This window comes from Oncorhynchus gorbuscha, linkage group LG02, assembly GCF_021184085.1.
Source record: "Oncorhynchus gorbuscha isolate QuinsamMale2020 ecotype Even-year linkage group LG02, OgorEven_v1.0, whole genome shotgun sequence".
NCBI classification, from domain to species: Eukaryota; Metazoa; Chordata; class Actinopteri; order Salmoniformes; family Salmonidae; genus Oncorhynchus; species Oncorhynchus gorbuscha.
The window spans coordinates 74,567,034-74,584,019 of record NC_060174.1 but is presented as its reverse complement, the minus strand read 5'-3'; the positions used below and the strand labels follow the sequence as shown (position 1 = coordinate 74,584,019).

At 39.9% G+C, this 16,986-nt stretch overlaps 2 protein-coding genes across 9 annotated transcripts in view; one reads left to right on the top strand and one right to left on the bottom strand.

Moving 5' to 3' along the window:
- Positions 1 to 5,007, top strand: part of LOC124009508 (glutamate receptor 3) — a 119,057-nt gene extending 114,050 nt beyond the window's left edge. Inside the window, exons 14-16 of one of the 5 annotated variants that reach the window (XM_046321354.1) lie at positions 1,314 to 1,428; positions 3,160 to 3,408; positions 3,749 to 5,007. In XM_046321354.1, the coding sequence (XP_046177310.1) occupies positions 1,314 to 1,428; positions 3,160 to 3,405 (361 nt within the window). In that variant the 3' untranslated portion in view covers positions 3,406 to 3,408; positions 3,749 to 5,007. Of the gene's footprint in view, positions 1 to 1,313; positions 3,409 to 3,712 lie in introns of those variants that run through there. The other 4 variants (XR_006834303.1, XM_046321372.1, XM_046321362.1 and 1 more) reach the window with 4 other exon arrangements.
- A 1,773-nt stretch (positions 5,008 to 6,780) lies between these two features.
- LOC124009492 (THO complex subunit 2-like) overlaps positions 6,781 to 16,986 on the bottom strand; it is a 65,020-nt gene continuing 54,814 nt past the window's right edge. Inside the window, exons 34-39 of one of the 4 annotated variants that reach the window (XM_046321322.1) lie at positions 14,841 to 14,975; positions 11,049 to 11,115; positions 10,807 to 10,955; positions 9,509 to 9,585; positions 9,167 to 9,218; positions 6,781 to 7,639 (exon numbers count right to left, since the gene is read on the bottom strand). In XM_046321322.1, coding sequence (XP_046177278.1) covers positions 9,191 to 9,218; positions 9,509 to 9,585; positions 10,807 to 10,955; positions 11,049 to 11,115; positions 14,841 to 14,975 — 456 coding nt within the window. In that variant the 3' untranslated portion in view covers positions 6,781 to 7,639; positions 9,167 to 9,190. Of the gene's footprint in view, positions 7,643 to 9,166; positions 9,219 to 9,508; positions 9,586 to 10,806; positions 10,956 to 11,048; positions 11,116 to 14,840; positions 14,976 to 16,986 lie in introns of all 4 variants that reach the window. The other 3 variants (XM_046321331.1, XM_046321340.1, XM_046321314.1) reach the window with 3 other exon arrangements.

Sequence of the window (16,986 nt, the reverse complement as noted above, 5' to 3'; positions counted from 1 at the left end):
TTTTCATCTTTGGCTCCATGACAACATCATACATTAATAACACTGTTATGTTATGGCACTGTCGTTGCTATACTCTACAAAATGAGTTCCAGATCAAATAGCCAGGCCATTGCCAGGGAGTCTTCCTGCTTGGGGACTTGGTAGGGAAACAGAAGTCACTCAGTTTGTCCTGATCTTACGCCCATAGTGTAGCTGCTATTCTCCATACTGATGCCATTACTGGAACCTTGACAGATGTGACTTGCATGTCCATAGCAACAGCTCAGTACGAGCAGGAGACTGTACTTATTGTCCGAAGCTGCTGTAACTAACCTCATCCTTATTAACATAGTTATTTTCTGAGACTAGTTGCATACCATAAATGTTGCCAAAGTATTTTTTGTCTGAATTGCTGTGAAAATAAGCCATATAGCCAGATAAGATCAAATAACCTCACATTCTCTACACTCCTCTTTTATGTAAATATTCAATATTATGCATTAAGCAGACAACAGTGGTGAATACAATATATTTAATGAAGTTAAATTACAAAACCCAGATCATTTTTCAGAAAGAAAATAATCACAGAAATCTAGCAGTCATGTAGAATGCATAATGTCTTACAAACATAACGCCCTACTTGAGGACTCATTAGAAACGGTTTGGCTCTTTTATTTCTCAGTCAAATCTACCTGTAGATCTCATTGGTCTCATTGCAGGTAGAAGTTGAACAACTAGCTATATAACACTAACCCTGCAGCCACAGAGCTACATAGAATCAATGTATTGGCACCTATTTTGGTATCTACCGCTCTCTTGTAGCTCTCAACGTTTACGTGTGATTGATTTGATCTGCACAGTATAGGCCTACGAAAGCCTATTCTGAGCAGGATGCATATGCAGTGGGGGATTGGCTGCCCTCAGTTAGAGTAAAATCAGACTGCTGGTGTTTGTTTGCCTGTTAGTCAGGAAAGGGTTCCTGTTAGATCCACCTTGCTAAACCCTTGGTCAAAAAGCTACATGTGCCCATAACAATTGCACCTCTTCTTTTATGTATGTATAGAGCTATATTACAGCAGCTACTCATTCTGCTCGATCCAATCTTTTCTACTTTTTTGAACAGTGTGTGCCGATTACTCAAAGCGATACAGGTAGGGTCCGGCACGGTAGGGGTTAGTCCTGGTGTATGAAAGGTGACAGCTAGTTTTGCCTGCTCTCTGTGTTGTCTTGGCCAGGACCCTGCTCTATCGCTTTGTAAAGTATGAAGTAGTTTAAAGCTTGAATAACATAAAATAACATAATATAATGTTATTTATGTTATTTCCCACGTGAAGAACTCCTGTAAACCTTGCCGTATTGAAACTCAGTGAACAAGGCATCTTAGACAAGCTGAAAAACAAATGGTGGTACGATAAGGGTGAATGTGGAACCAAGGACTCTGGAAGTAAGGTCAGTCGCTGCAGGTCTTTTTATACTGCATTTTGACCTAACTGTTCATATGCAAATACGTAAACACCATACATTTTCAAAACCACATATTTTTTCTTCAATTTTTATTTATTTTTGTTTTCCGTTTCATAGAATGCAAGTGAGAACAGTCTAAACAATATCCATCCCACAGTTTGCCTTACACATACTTCATCATCCACAATACTGTCCACATTATTGGTGTTTACATTACTATTATAAAAATGATAATGATTATTCCTAAGATCTCATCACATAGTTTAGACATACAGTATGTATTGGTAGTTGAAAAGGTGCAGCATGCCTTGGAAAAATGTAAGATTACATATGTATTCATACTTACCATAGACAAATGACAACCATTGAATTGTAACCATTATGCTGCATTTTTGTTAACCAAACTTTTATTGAAACATTGTTTATTAGTGTCCTTACTTATGTGCGTGCTAATTGAGTATATTGAATCTATTAACATTATGCAGTTTGACTTCAAGCTTCCTTACTCTGACAAACTACAAACTAACTTTCAAACTCCAGATGGTCATCCAGTGGTCAGATGGAATCTGAAGGTCATGTTTGAACTGTGGAATGTCACAATAAGGAGATTTTGTTTGCACATTTCATGAAGTTAAAGGATCTAATATAAACCAGTTATTTAACCCTCTGAGATAGTCATCGGACAGGACACACTGGCCCTGTAGCCAACATCAGGGCTCCCCTATGATAGTCTACAAAACACACTTTAAAGGACACACATGCCCTGTAGCCAACATCAGGGCTCCCCTATGATAGTCTACAAAACACACTTTAAAGGACACACATGCCCTGTAGCCAACATCAGGGCTCCCCTATGATAGTCTACAAAACACACTTTAAAGGACACACTAACAGGGTTCAAATGCAAATGGTAAAACTCTTATAAATCAATTTCAAGATCTAAGTTTGGATGTTAGTAGCAGGAAAATGGTTCAATTCACAATTCCTATAACTTGCCACTTTGATTGAAATTGTGAGATACAGTCAGATAATGGTACGTTTGAAAAACTACAGTATCATAGTGAAGTCAGGGCCTATCAACAGTTTTTCGACCTGTACGACATTGACCACCTTCCTTTAGGGTGGCCTCGTAAATGAGCTACAGAGTAGGGTATAAGGAACCTTTTTCTCGACATTCGCCAATCCAGCTAATGTTATAAATTACCTGCAGAGTTGAACCACCTCTCCTGCTATTGTTGAGGATTGACTGACCTACCAGACAGTCCCAAGTTGCTCCCAGCTTTCCACTGTTGTAGGGAAGTCATTCAGCAGGTCAGCCTCTGCCGTTTATCTCAGTACTACCCCACAGTAAGCATGTCTCCATTGGATTCACTGCCTACACAGTTGATAGAACCATACAGAGTTGTTAGGGTAATCCATTAGATCACTAGGCTGTGTTTACACAGGCAGCCCCATTCTTATATTTTTTTCCAATCACACCAGAGATTTTCACGTCAGCTCTTTTTCAGCTCTGATCTGATTGTTCGAAAGGCCAATTAGTGAAACGATCAGAATTGGGCTACCTGTGTAAACACAGACTAATAGCGGGGGTGCCGTTTACATTAGTGCTGGATTTGAGCCAGAAGCCTCTTTGGGAGATTTTGCCTGTCTTGTTAGATCAGGTCACAACCAAAATGTCTGTAAAAAATTCTTAACATTGTTCTTTAACTTCCCCAGGACAAGACAAGTGCTCTAAGCCTGAGCAATGTGGCGGGAGTCTTCTATATTCTGGTTGGAGGGCTAGGGCTGGCTATGACCGTGGCTTTGATAGAGTTCTGTTATAAGTCACGGGCAGAAACCAAAAGACTGAAACTGGCTAAGAATGCCCAAAACTTTAAACCAGCTCCTCCGGCGAACACCCAGAATTTTGCCACGTACCGAGAAGGCTATAATGTGTATGGAACAGAGAGTGTTAAAATCTAGGGGGTATGTGTCTCCAACATTTCGTCCCAGTTGGGCAGTGTCAGTCACCCTGTAACTGCATGCCATTTCAATACAATGTTATAAACTGATGTTTTCAACATGGGCAATGCATGTATTGTATAGTAGTTCTATAATATTTTTATGTTGAGTATAGGCTACAAATACACATTTTGAATGCTGTTGAAATCTAGCCTTCAAGGGCCCCAAATACGCAAATGTTTATGTAGGTTCCCCTATTACTGAAAAATATAACCTTTTATGGTGTCACAAAAAAGAAACCTGTTGAAATCCCATTCCGGTTTTACAGATCTGAAGTCTGTCCCTTCTGCTGGTGTCTCTGCAGGAAGGTACAGTTACTCTGGAGGAACACAACCCGCAATGGCTGGCACCCTGGAGGCGACAGACATGGTCATCAGCTTAGACCCAAACCCACAGACAACAAATGCCCATCTTGGGATGCCAAACCTGGCACGATAATCAACGAGTGACACAATAGGACTTGTTTCTTGAAATATGGGACCTGCCTCTCTTAGTGCCTTACGGAGCATTCAGCGTCACAACAATACAACTCCATTTTGGTTCACTTGAAAATACAGAATCAAAAAATAATATAGGGGAGGAAAGAAAGAAAACATTGATACTGTTGTAATCTATATACGTGGGTTAGTTTTTGTTTAATTATTTTGACGAAAAAAAATGCCATTACTTGCCATTAAGAAACTTATCCCAGAGAACATTTGAAGTCATTTCAATCCTTTACAGGCATATTTTAGTGGTAAAACATTGACAATTGTTTTGTTTGTTTTATTTAACGTACTAGTCAACTGCCTATTTTACTATACAATTATGTTCAATGTCATATAATAATCTAAAATAAACTTCAATCAATAGGATAGGATCAATAGAAAATTACAATATTGTACCCTCGTTCTGTATTTAAAAAATGTGCATAATTTGAAACCATTGATTATTCAAAATGTCTTAGGTGCTGTCAATTTTCTCAGAGCCTGATGGACAAACTGACATTTTATCATGGCAGCAGCATAACATGACTGGTTAAAACAAATGCAATATTTAACTTGGGTCACATTTGTCACTACTGCCAAAAATGTTCAATTGAAAACAGATTTGATGAAGATGTGATAGGTTTTAAAACACATATGGTGTCTTATTGTAATTGTTTTTTTGGATTGAACAGAGAACAAACAGTTGTAGAGAAAGAACACTTGGATATTTACAGTATAGGACTACCAAGCATAATAGGTGTTTGGTTATAAACAGTACACCCCTTTTGACAATATATAAAAGGTTTAAGTACTCCTCCTAATCAAAAATCTGCTACATTTCTTACACATTAAAATGGAAAAAGCTTTATAAATGTAAGTCTTATTGCAATGTAATCCAATGATATCTTTAAAGAGGGAGCTCTCTATTATATGAACATGCTGGGTAAATAACAGCACTGTATCTGGTTGGGATTTACATGACTTTCTTTGTACCCGTTTGTTTTCTGTTGAGATTATGTAGTGAATGATGAGCTCTGAGAGAGAGAGAGAGAGAGAGAGAGAGAGAGAGAGAGAGAGAGAGAGAGAGAGAGAGAGAGAGAGAGAGAGAGAGAGAGAGAGAGAGAGAGAGAGAGAGAGAGAGAGAGAGAGAGAGAGAGAGAGAGAGAGAGAGAGAGAGAGAGAGAGAGAGAGAGAGAGAGAGAGAGAGAGAGAGAGAGAGAGAGAGAGAGAGAGAGAGAGAGAGAGAGAGAGAGAGAGAGAGAGAGAGAGAGAGAGAGAGAGAGAGAGAGAGAGAGAGAGAGAGAGAGAGAGAGAGAGAGAGAGAGAGAGAGAGAGAGAGAGAGAGAGAGAGAGAGAGAGAGAGAGAGAGAGAGAGAGAGAGAGAGAGAGAGAGAGAGAGAGAGAGAGAGAGAGAGAGAGAGAGAGAGAGAGAGAGAGAGAGAGAGAGAGAGAGAGAGAGAGAGAGAGAGAGAGAGAGAGAGAGAGAGAGAGAATACAACGAGTATTTATGTTTGAATGTTTCTGCCAAAACTGTGATCCACTACACTTTGAAGACACACCCAAGACGAAACTGATGATGAATATGAGAATTCTTTATGAACCACGGACGACCATAAATGTGAAGAAACGTATATTTGTTTCGTTTGATTTTATTAAATGAAGGCTTCTCATCATTTTTACCCAAGTAAAACGCATGTGGAAGAGGTGATCACTTGACCAAACTGCATCCGAAAGCAGACCCTAGGAAGTCAACAATCTCAACTTTAGAACTCATTTGATCCTTTCGGTTATTTTATTTGTAACTGCATCTCAACAATAAGAAAACTCCCAAGCTGCATAGTGATAACAAGAACTGCATGTCTGGACATACTGAACCTTGTTAGTGAGGTTCTGTACAAATAATTTTATTACATTTTTGTAAATAAAAACGGATTAAAAAATGTTTAAAAAAATAATAAAAATCTTAAGATGTTGAATGGTATTCTTTGTCATAGAGGAACAATATATGTCATCATCCTCATATCGCCAGCAATCCTACAGCACCACATATCACACAGGAAAAAAACAGGAAATATTAACCAGCCATTTATCCAGCCAACTTGCCAGCCTCCAAGCAATATCTTGAAACGGGCAGAGAATAACGCAATATGGACAATGCATATGGATTGCCCTGAAGTACAGTCAAATGGTATTTGTGAGCAATTATTTAATGACAATGCACTATATCGCAAAGGATATTTCCAGTGAGAAAGGGGTATTTCCAGTATAGAGGAATAGCAGCAGAGTGCCTTGCCAGCCAGGTAGAAAATAGTAGGATTGCCAGACTGGACAGAAGTTGGTCTGGGGCTTTTGTGTGATAAATAATGTAAAGCCAAATAACTCATGTATGATTTACAACCAAGCTAAAACACTGAGGGAAAGAGGAAAAAGAGAATGCTTTCCACTGTAAAGTATCAACAAGACTGGAAGCCTTGTCTGAACACTAGACTAATACATTTGTAATGTATTTAAGAGCTTTCTGTACATATCAGAAAATAAACTGTAGCAATATTCCCTATAAGGCTGTACATCCCTGCTGAACACTGGACATTTCTCTTTGTGCAAGGTCTAGATTTCTCTTTGTGCAAGGTTTAGATTTTTCTCTGTGGACAACTTCAGTGTGGGAACTTGACACTTTCTAACTTAGAGGAAGTCTAGAGTGGTGTCAGTGTAGAAGGCAATACTTTCGAGTAAATACTTGATTTTAGAATTGTATTATATCAGCAGCTGACCTACTGAACATTCTGTTACGTCAGCTTAACTGTAAGAAGGGATGTGGAATGGCACATAACCCCATTAAAAAAAGAAAAGAACACCAGACACGAATGGCTCACTAGGAAAACTATCATTTATTAGTTTAAAAAAAGCATACACTTGTCGAGTACAGCAGATAAAAACTCCAAAAAGTTGTTTCTGAAACATTTGTATTTGGAGTACAAAGCTTTGACATTTTTACAATTATATTTGCTTCAAGGAGTAACTGTCATTTTACAAATGATTTAAAAACCTGATAACACACAATCGCATAATGGACATAGCAAGGGGACATCAAAAAATAAACATAACAGATATGACATGACTTACATGTTACCTTCTTTATTATTGTACACATAATATACAAACTGGTCATTTGTATCATTTCACTCAATCTTTGCCTAAAGACTTGCTTGGCTAAAAAGGAGAAATAAATAGACATGTAACCCTAAATGAGGCAAAAGCAAATATGGAAAGTGTCTATTAATGCCAATAAAACAAGCCGTAGGGGAGGAACCTGACAACATAAAACAGGTGCATTTTTTCATCAAGCGTTTGATTATCGAATGTATGACCTGATGATTTCAAGAGAGCGTTTAATACAGTTACCAGTTGTCTTTCTGAGTAGAATATCATTTTGTGATTTGAATAGCACATTGTGCCAATATTCAAAAGTTAAAAATAAAACAAATACCTGGTTACTGAAACACACTGAAATGAAAAATAGAAGAATAGATCTGCAAGTTCCAAACACTACAACTAACATGTCTTGCGGGCAGTTACAACGGAAACAACACAGGCAGAAATGAGAGTAACATTTGAGATGCGGCCTCCTCTCAGAATGAACAAGGCAGAGAAAATAGAGCACTAGTTAACGACGTGGTACAGGAAGAGGGAGGGTGACTGTCTGGGTAAAAAGCACGGCTTCTCCAGGTCTGCTGCAGCCCACAGGTGGGAAGGGGAGGGAAAGGAAGGAGAGGAAGAAATAAGATATGTTTTAGACACTGACCAAATCACACAAACGTTTGAAAGTCAAAAGGTAATTATGTTAAATTGGGATGATGTAAATTAATTTCTCAATTATACTGAACAAAAATATAAATGCAACATGTAAAGTGTTGGTACCATGTTTCATGAGCTGAAATAAAATATCCCAGAAATGTTCCATACACACAAAAAGCTTATTTCTCTCAAATTTTTGTGCACACATTAGTTTACATCCCTGTTAATGAGTATTTTCCTTTTCCAAGATAATCCACCGAACTGACAGGTGTGGCATATCGAGAAGCTGATTGAACAGCATGATCATTACACAAGTGCACCTTGTGCTGGGGACAATAAAATGCCACACTAAAATGTACAGTTGTGTCACACAACACAATGCCAGAGATAACTCAAGTTTGAGGGAGTGTGCAATTGGCATGCTGGCTGCAGGAATGTCCACTAGAGCTGTTGCCAGAGAATTGAATGTTAATTTCCCTACCATAACGTCCTTTTAGAGAATTTGGCAGTACGCCCGGCCGGCTTCACAGCCGCAGACCACACGTAACCACACCAGCCCAGGACCTCCATATCTGGCTTCTTCATCTGCGGGATCATCTGAGACCAGCCACCCGGACAACTGATGAAACTGTGGGTTTGCACAACCAAAGAATTTCTGCACAAACTGTCAGAAACCATCTCAGCGTGCTCTTCGTCCTCACCAGGGTCTTGACCTGACTGCAGGTTGGTGTCGTAACCCACTTCAGTGGACAAATTCTCAACTTCAACGGCCACTGGTACGCTGGAGAAGTGAGCTCTTCACAGATGAATCCCGGTTTCAACTATACCTGGCAGACAGCGTCGTGTAGGCGAGCGGATTGAATGCAGAGAGATACCGTGACGATCTCCTGAGGCCCATTGTTGTGCCATTCATCCGCCACCATCACCTCATGTTTCAGCATGATAATGCACGGCCCCATGTTGCAAGGATCTGTACACAATTCCTGGAAGCTGAAAATGTCCCAGTTCTTCCATGACCTGCAAACTCAACAGACATGTCACCCATTGAGCAAGTTTGGGATGCTCTGGATCGATGAGTATGACACCGTGTTCCAGTTCCTGACAATATCCAGCAATTTCACACAGCCATTGAAGTGGGACAGGTGGGACAACATTCCACAGGCCACAATCAACAGCCTGATCAACTCTATCCGAAGGAGATGTCCCACTACATGAGACAAATGGTGGTCACACCAGATACTGACTGGTTTTCTGATCCACACCCCTACTTTTTCTGTTTTGTTAAGGTATCTGTGACCAACAGATGCATATCTGTAGTCCCAGTGATGTGAAATCCATAGATTAGGGGCAAATTAATTTATTTCAATTGACTGATTTCCGCATATGAACTGTAACTCAGTAAAATCTTTAAATTGTTGCGTTTATATTTTTGTTCAGTGTAGTATTCCATTACTACTTACCTTCGCTGACTGACCTAGAACACATTATCTGTGCTTGTCGGAGGACTTATGAGTACCACCATTAAGGAAAACCTTCTCCTTCATTTCACTTGTTGGATACCTTCTACAAAGATCAACAGGAAATCTAGCACAAGGTAGTTGGGTAAATAACATGCCCCTGTGAGATAATAGCCATTTCTTTAAAGACACAATATTTTGTGCTGGTCGTTGCCTTGAATAAATGAAATTGAAATATATACAGTACTCAAGGTAATACAATGATAATTACACCAAATACTATGGCTGCAGAAATGAATTCCATAATTTCAGTTCTAAAGCGTTACTCAAAACATTTAAGGATATTGTTTTTTCTCTTCCTTTCCGCCGCTGCTGTCCCTCTTCTCCTTCTTGTCAGGTTTGTCTTTGTCATGCCTAGACTCCTTTAACAGCAGGCAGGAAACACACATGTCAATCAAAACATCACTATTGCCACCAGTGGCACAGAGTACACCGGGACACCAATGTGTTGGCTACAAACTATGTATATACAGCACATTTGGCCAATAGTTCCTATATGCACATATGTGATGTTGGTGCTGGTTCATCTGCAGCAGCAGCCCGGTTTCTTTACTTATTTTAAAGGACCAGAGAAGATGCACAAAAACACTGGGCCAAAACCATCACAGTTTAACCACTTTGACTGAGCAGCAACAAACACACTGGGCCAAAACCATCACAGCTTAACCACTTTGACTGAGCAGCAACAAACACACTGGGCCAAAACCATCACAGCTTAACCGCTTTGACTGAGCAGCAACAAACACACTGGGCCAAAACCATCACAGCTTAACGGCTGTGACTGAGCAGCAACAAAAATACTGGGCCAAAAGCATCACAGCTTAACGGCTTTGACTGAGCAGCAACAAAAACACCACAGCTTAACCGCTTTGACTGAGCAGCAACAAAAACACTGGGCCAAAAGCATCACAGCTTAACCGCTTTGACTGAGCAGCAACAAAAACACCACAGCTTAACCGCTTTGACTGAGCAGCAACAAAAACACTGGGCCAAAAGCATCACAGCTTAACCGCTTTGACTGAGCAGCAACAAAAACACGGGGCCAAAAGCATCACAGCTTAACCGCTTTGACTGAGCAGCAACAAAAACACCACAGCTTAACCGCTTTGACTGAGCAGCAACAAAAACACTGGGCCAAAAGCATCACAGCTTAACGGCTTTGACTGAGCAGCAACAAAAACACTGGGCCAAAACCATCACAGCTTAACGGCTTTGACTGAGCAGCAACAAAAACACTGGGCCAAAACCATCACAGCTTAACCGCTTTGACTGAGCAGCAACAAAAACACTGGGCCAAAACCATCACAGCTTAACCGTTTGACTGAGCAGCAACAAAAACACTGGGCCAAAACCATCACAGCTTAACCGCTTTGACTGAGCAGCAACAAAAACACTGGGCCAAAACAATCACAGCTTAACCGTTTGACTGAGCAGCAACAAAAACACTGGGCCAAAACCATCACAGCTTAACCGTTTGACTGAGCAGCAACAAAAACAAAACAAACTATGAGAGACTACGGCTCCTCCCCGGGAGCACTGTGTTGTGTTCTGCTAGGGTCAAGGACAAGGGCAGTACTACGTACCTTCTTGCCCCCGGAAGAGTTTCTCTCAAGTTTAGTAGACTCTCCCTTTTCCTTGCTGGAGGACTTGGACCTCTTGGTCTTCTCTTTGTCAGCCGAGACCGGGGAGTCTGAGGAGGGACTGGCGCTCTTGCTGTGTTTGTTGGAGGAATCTGGGCGAGAAGAGGAAGAACCCAGCATGAATATTGATCGTATCCATATTTAAGTTTTAATCTATGGTTGTTATGTACAGGGAGCTAACTTACTTGTTCCATTTTCATCTTTTCTGCGTTTGGATTCTAGGCTCATCTCACGGTCAGTGGTCACATGGTCCTAAAAAAAAGAAGGAAAACAATTCAAATGTCCACACCAGCAGGGATGTGGTGGTCAAGCAAATAACTGTCAGTCTCACGGTAATTGGCCGTTAATTAAACACACTTAGCATCTCCTGGCTTCCACATATAGCCTACAAGCTACTGATGCAGACCTTTGGAACATGTACATTTAAAAAAGTCTAATAAATCCGTGTAATATAGCCTACACTTTCACAATAAATCCAATATTTATTTTAGACAGATCTAAAGAAGCATGATATGAAGAAAATGTCTATTTCAGAAGAACAGAATAGCGTACTGAGTGGGCAGTTAACCCACTGTTCCCAGGCCGTCATTGAAAATAAGAATGTGTTCTTAACTGACTTGCCTGGTTAAATAAAGGAAAAAAATAATAATAATAATAAAAAAGTTGTCCTTATGTTAGGCCCTAATCTGGCTATGCCATATTGGTGTGGGCTACACTAGTTCATTTTGGGGTGGCAGGGAGCCTTGTGGTTAGAGCATTGGACTAGTAATCGGAAGGTTGCAAGATCAAATCCCTGAGCTGACAAGGTAAAAAAATCTGTCATTCTGCCCCTGAACAAGGCAGTTAATCCACTCTTCCTAGGCAGTCATTGAAAATAAGAATTTGTTCTTAACCGACTTGCCTAGTTAAATAAAGGTAAAATAAAATATTTAGCAGACAAGATTTGCTTAGAATTTCATGACATTATTTTATAGTATAAAGAATACAAATGAACAGAGCTGACTAAAACAGAAAGGATATTTTCTCTAAACGATTTGAGGGAGTGCACACATGCGACTATTCTGTGTTGAAAGGTTAACAAAGAAATGGGTATTCCCACATGCTTAATTTAGTTATTAATATAGCTGTAATTGTTCTACAAACGTTGGGCTATATGTTTTGATTTTTAATACATTGTAAGGCTGCATGATGCGACTCTGACGATGTTTTTTGAGAAGCACTTGATAATGCATCAAATTTCCCAGCGGCATCCCGTTTGTGTGGCCATAATGCACCGTAAAAAGAAATCCATGCCTTTTCGAGCCCTTCTCCCTGAGTGCTGCCTGCTCCCGAAGCACCTCCCCTCTCATCTCACTCACAAGGCTCTAGATCAGGTGATCGGGTCTCTCTCAGAACGTTTAGCTTAAAATGTTGATAAGCTATTAGGCTATTTCTTCACATTATAAGTGCAGCAATGCGCACACGGCAGTAGGCTATAAGCGCGAATGTTACAATTAGTTTATCTAAAGTGACCGCAAATGCAATTATGCATGTAATGCTTTTATTATAAAGGTGCATTTCTATGGTGAAAATGATCTTCCACAAACTTGAAAGTCACACGCTGCTTATATTGTAGTTAGGCTCTACACCCCATGTAAAGCGGATTCATGCGTGTAATTTTAAGAAGTTATTTGGGCAATTTAGTTGTGATTACAAACCTTATCAAAACAGGCTACGTGAAGTGTGCGACTATGATTCGAAAAAGCCGCAAAAAAAATACATTGCTTTCCTTAAACTGGGCATCATTCACAAGTGATAATATATAATTCACAAGTGATAATATATAATTCACAAGTGATAATATATAATTCACAAGTGATAATATATAATTCACAAGTGATAGGCTAATATTGTCACCCATCACACTATTCTTGATTTAATCTTGTCTTTACATTTACTAAATAATATATACATGTGTGAAATTTGTTTTTGATTTAGGATGGATCATTATCATGCACCTGTCTCGAAACAGGGGCAGAGGGAAAAAAATACATGTCATCTCTGCACTTAAATAGCGAATGGAGGACACTTTTCTTGTGGTTCATTTTCATACCAGCCAGGTAGGCTGTTCTCCTGTTGTAAAGATAAACAATGTGCTTAATATTAGGAAAGTTGAGAAATAAATATAGTACCATAAGTGTCTATCCAGATAATGAACAGGCAGATAATGAAAAGCTACCAAGAAGAAAATTTAAGAAACAGTTACAGTGCCTTCTGAAAGTATTCACACCCCATTACTTTTCCAAAATTGTGTTGTGTTACAAAGCGGGAGAAAAATAAATGTTTATTTTTATAAAAGTAAAGTAAAAAACACTAATATATCTTGATTAGATAACTATTCAACCCCTTGAGTCAATACATGTTAGAATCACCTTTGGCAGCGATTACAGCTGGGAGTCTTTCTGAAGTGTACAATATTTCCCCATTATTCTTAAAAAACTTTTTTTTTTATGAGTCAAGCTCCATTTACCATTTTTGGACAGCCATAGTCAAGTCTTGCCATAGATTTTCAAGCTAATTTAAATTGAAGCTGTAACTAGGCCACAGGAACATTCACCTTGGTAAGCAATTCCAGTGTATATTTGCCCTTGTGTTTTAGGTTATTGGCCTGCTGAAACGTGAATTTGTCTCCCAGTGTCTGTTGGAAAGCAGACTGAACTAGATTTTCCTCTGTGCTTAGCGCTATTTCTTTTAAGCCTAAAAAACTCCTTAGTCCTTGCCGATAACATGCATACCCATAACATGATGCAGCCACCACCATTCTTGAAAATATGAAGAGTGGTAACTCAGTGATGTTTTGTGTTTGCTCCAAACATAACACTTTGTATTCAGGACAAAAAGTTCATTTCTTTGCAGTATTACTTTGCGCCTTATTGCAAACAGGATGCATGTTTTGGAATATTTTTTATTCTATACAGGTTTCCTTCTTTTCACTTTGTAATTTATGTTAGTATTGTGGAGTAACTACAATGTTTTATCTCCTATCACAGACATTAAACCAAAATGTTGGCCTCATGGTGAAATCCCTGAGTGGTTTCCTTCCTCTCCGGAAACTGGGGTGTCTTATCTTTGTAGTGACTGGCTGTATTGATACACCATCCAAAATGTAATGTTTAGAACTACACCATACTCAAAGGGATATTCAATGTCTGCTTTAAAAAAAATCCATCTACCAATAAGTGCCCTTCTTTGCAAACCATAGGAAAACCTCCCTGGTCTTTTGTGGTTGAATCTGTGTTTGAAATTTACTGCTCGGTAGAAAGTTACATGTGTGGGATACAGAGATAAGGTAGTAATTTAAATAATGTTAAACACTATTATTGTACACAAGTTGAGTCCATGCAACTTATTATGGGACTTGTTAAGCAAATGTTTACTCCTGAACTTATTTAGGCTTGCCATAACAAAGGGGTTGAATACTTACTGACTGAAGACATTTAAACTTTTCATTAATTTGTAAACATGTCTAAAAACATCATTCCACTTTGACATGGGGTATTGTGTAGACCAGTGACAAAATCTCTATTTAATCCATTTTAAATTCAGGCTTTCAAGGGGTGTGAATACTTTCTGAAGGCACTGTACATGTCATTTGAGGTGTGAATGATCATGAGCTATGTCACTATACCCATCATTTCACTTCCCTTGTGAGAATCATGAGCATGGACTGACTTCTTCTTCTAAACTCTCTAGGACAGGAAATTAAGTCAAAATCGCAGCAACAACTTCCTCTGGGGGGGTCCTTTAAGGACGGCCAACCATTAGAATCTCACCAGTCTTGACAATCTATGCAAAACTATAACATATAAGTTAGAAGTAGTTGGCTTTTAAGTTGTATATCAAATCAAGATGAGAGCAAGCACCAGATCAGATAAGAACACTCCTGTCCCCATTGAAGTCCACCTTTAAATCTCTCCCTTGCCCTCTCAAATACTCACTCTCTTCCTGTCCTTTCGGTCCTTGTCTTCGGTCTTCTTCTCTTTGGAACGGCCCCGGGTATTCTCTGACTCTTTCTGGTCCGTCTCCCTCTCTCTGCTCTTGGACCGCGAGACCGAATTGTAGGTGATGTGGTGCTGTAAGGAATGAGCATACAAATCAAACACAGACTAAAATATATTATATATATAAAACTTTTTTTTTTACATACATTGTATGGCATTGTGCACTTACTGGAGGATACCTTGAAATGTGTGTGCTGAAACCTGCCTGTTCTCCTCAGTGTGTGTGTGTGCCTATTAAGCCAATAACCTTAAAATATAAGTCCATATGCCGAGGCAGAAACTGTACATACTATGTGTTGCTGATCATATAAATGAACCGCTAAGTGTCTGACCGTTCCTGGAGGAAAATCTCCAGGGAACGCATAGAAAAGGTTATAGTTAATATAAGGAAATCAGTCAATTTAAATAAATTGATAAGATATCTTTAAAAAAAAGGTAGGGTCGTAGATCAGAAAACTAGTCAGTATCTGGTGTGACCACCATTTGCCTCATGCAGTGCGAGTTGATCAGGCTGTTGACTGTGGCCTGTGGAATGTTGTCCCACTCTTCTTCAATGGCTGTACAAATTTGCTGGATATTGCCGGGAACTGGAACAAACTGTCGTACACGTCGCTCCAGAGCATCCCAAACATGCTCAAAGGGTGACATGTCTGTTGAGTATGCAGGCTACGGAAGAACTGGGACATTTTCAGCATCCAGGAATTGAGTACAGATCTTTGTGACATGGGGCCGTGCATTATCATGCTGAAATATGAGGTGATGGCAGCAGATGAATGTCAAGTCAATGGGCCTCAGAATCCCGTCATGGTATCTCTGTGCATTCAAATCGCCATCGATAAAATGCAAATCGTGTTCGTTGACCATAGCTTATGTCCGCCCATACCCCCTCTGCCACCATGGGATGGGGCACTCTGATCACAACGTTGACATCAAACCGCTCACCCACACGACGCCACACACGCTTGTCTGCCATCTGCCCGGTACAGTTGAAACCGGGAATCAACCGTGAAGAGTAAACTTCTTCAATGTGCCAGTGGTCATCAAAGGTGAGTATTTGCCCACTGAAGTCGGTTATGAAGCCAAACTGTAGTCAGTTCAAGACCCTGGTGAGGACGACGAGCACTCAGATGAGCTTCCCTGAGACGGTTTCTGACAGTTTGTGCAGAAATTCTTTGGTATTGGAAACCCAGTTTCATCAGCTGTCTGAGTGGCTGGTCTCAGACAATCCTACAGGTGAAGAAGCTGGATGTGGAGGACCTGGGCTGGCGTGGTTACACATAGTCTGTGGTGGTGAGGCTGGTTGGATTTACTGCCAAATTCTGTAAAATGATGTTGGAGGCAGCTTACGGTTGAGAAATTAACATTTAATTCTCTGGCAACAGCTCTGGTGGACATTCCTGCAGTCAGTATGCCAATTGCACACTCCCTCAAATCGTCCGATATCTGTGGAATTGTTGAAAAAACTGCACATTTTACAGTAGCATTTTATTATCCCCAGCTAAGGGGAAAGATGGATAACTAGTCAGTTGTACAACTGAATGCCTTCAACTGAAATGTGTCTTTCGCATTTAACCCAACCCCTCTGAATCAGAGAGGTGCGGGGGGGTACCTTAATCAACATCCACGTCTTCGGCAGCTGGGGAACAGTGGGTTAACTGCCTTGCTCAGGAGCAGAACGACAGATTTTTACCTTGTCAGCTCGGAGATTCGATCCAGCAACCTTTCGGTTACACAAGGTGCATCTGTGTAATAATCATGCTGTTTAATCAGCTTCTTGATATACCACACAGGTCAGGTATTATCTTGGCAAAGGAGAAAGGCTCACTAACAGGGATGTAAACACATTTGAGATCACAAAATTGAGAAAACATTGTGTGTATGGAACATTTCTGGGTCCTTTTATTTCAGCTCATTACACATGAGGCCATCACTTTACACATTGCGTTTATGTTTTTGTTCAGTGTAGTACAATGGAACATCAGGAACATTTTAACAAGATTGACACTACAAAGTTAAACTCTATCCCTAACTCAGTGGTCAGAGGAAAAGTATGGTCTATCATTATCAGTATTCAGACCCCAAA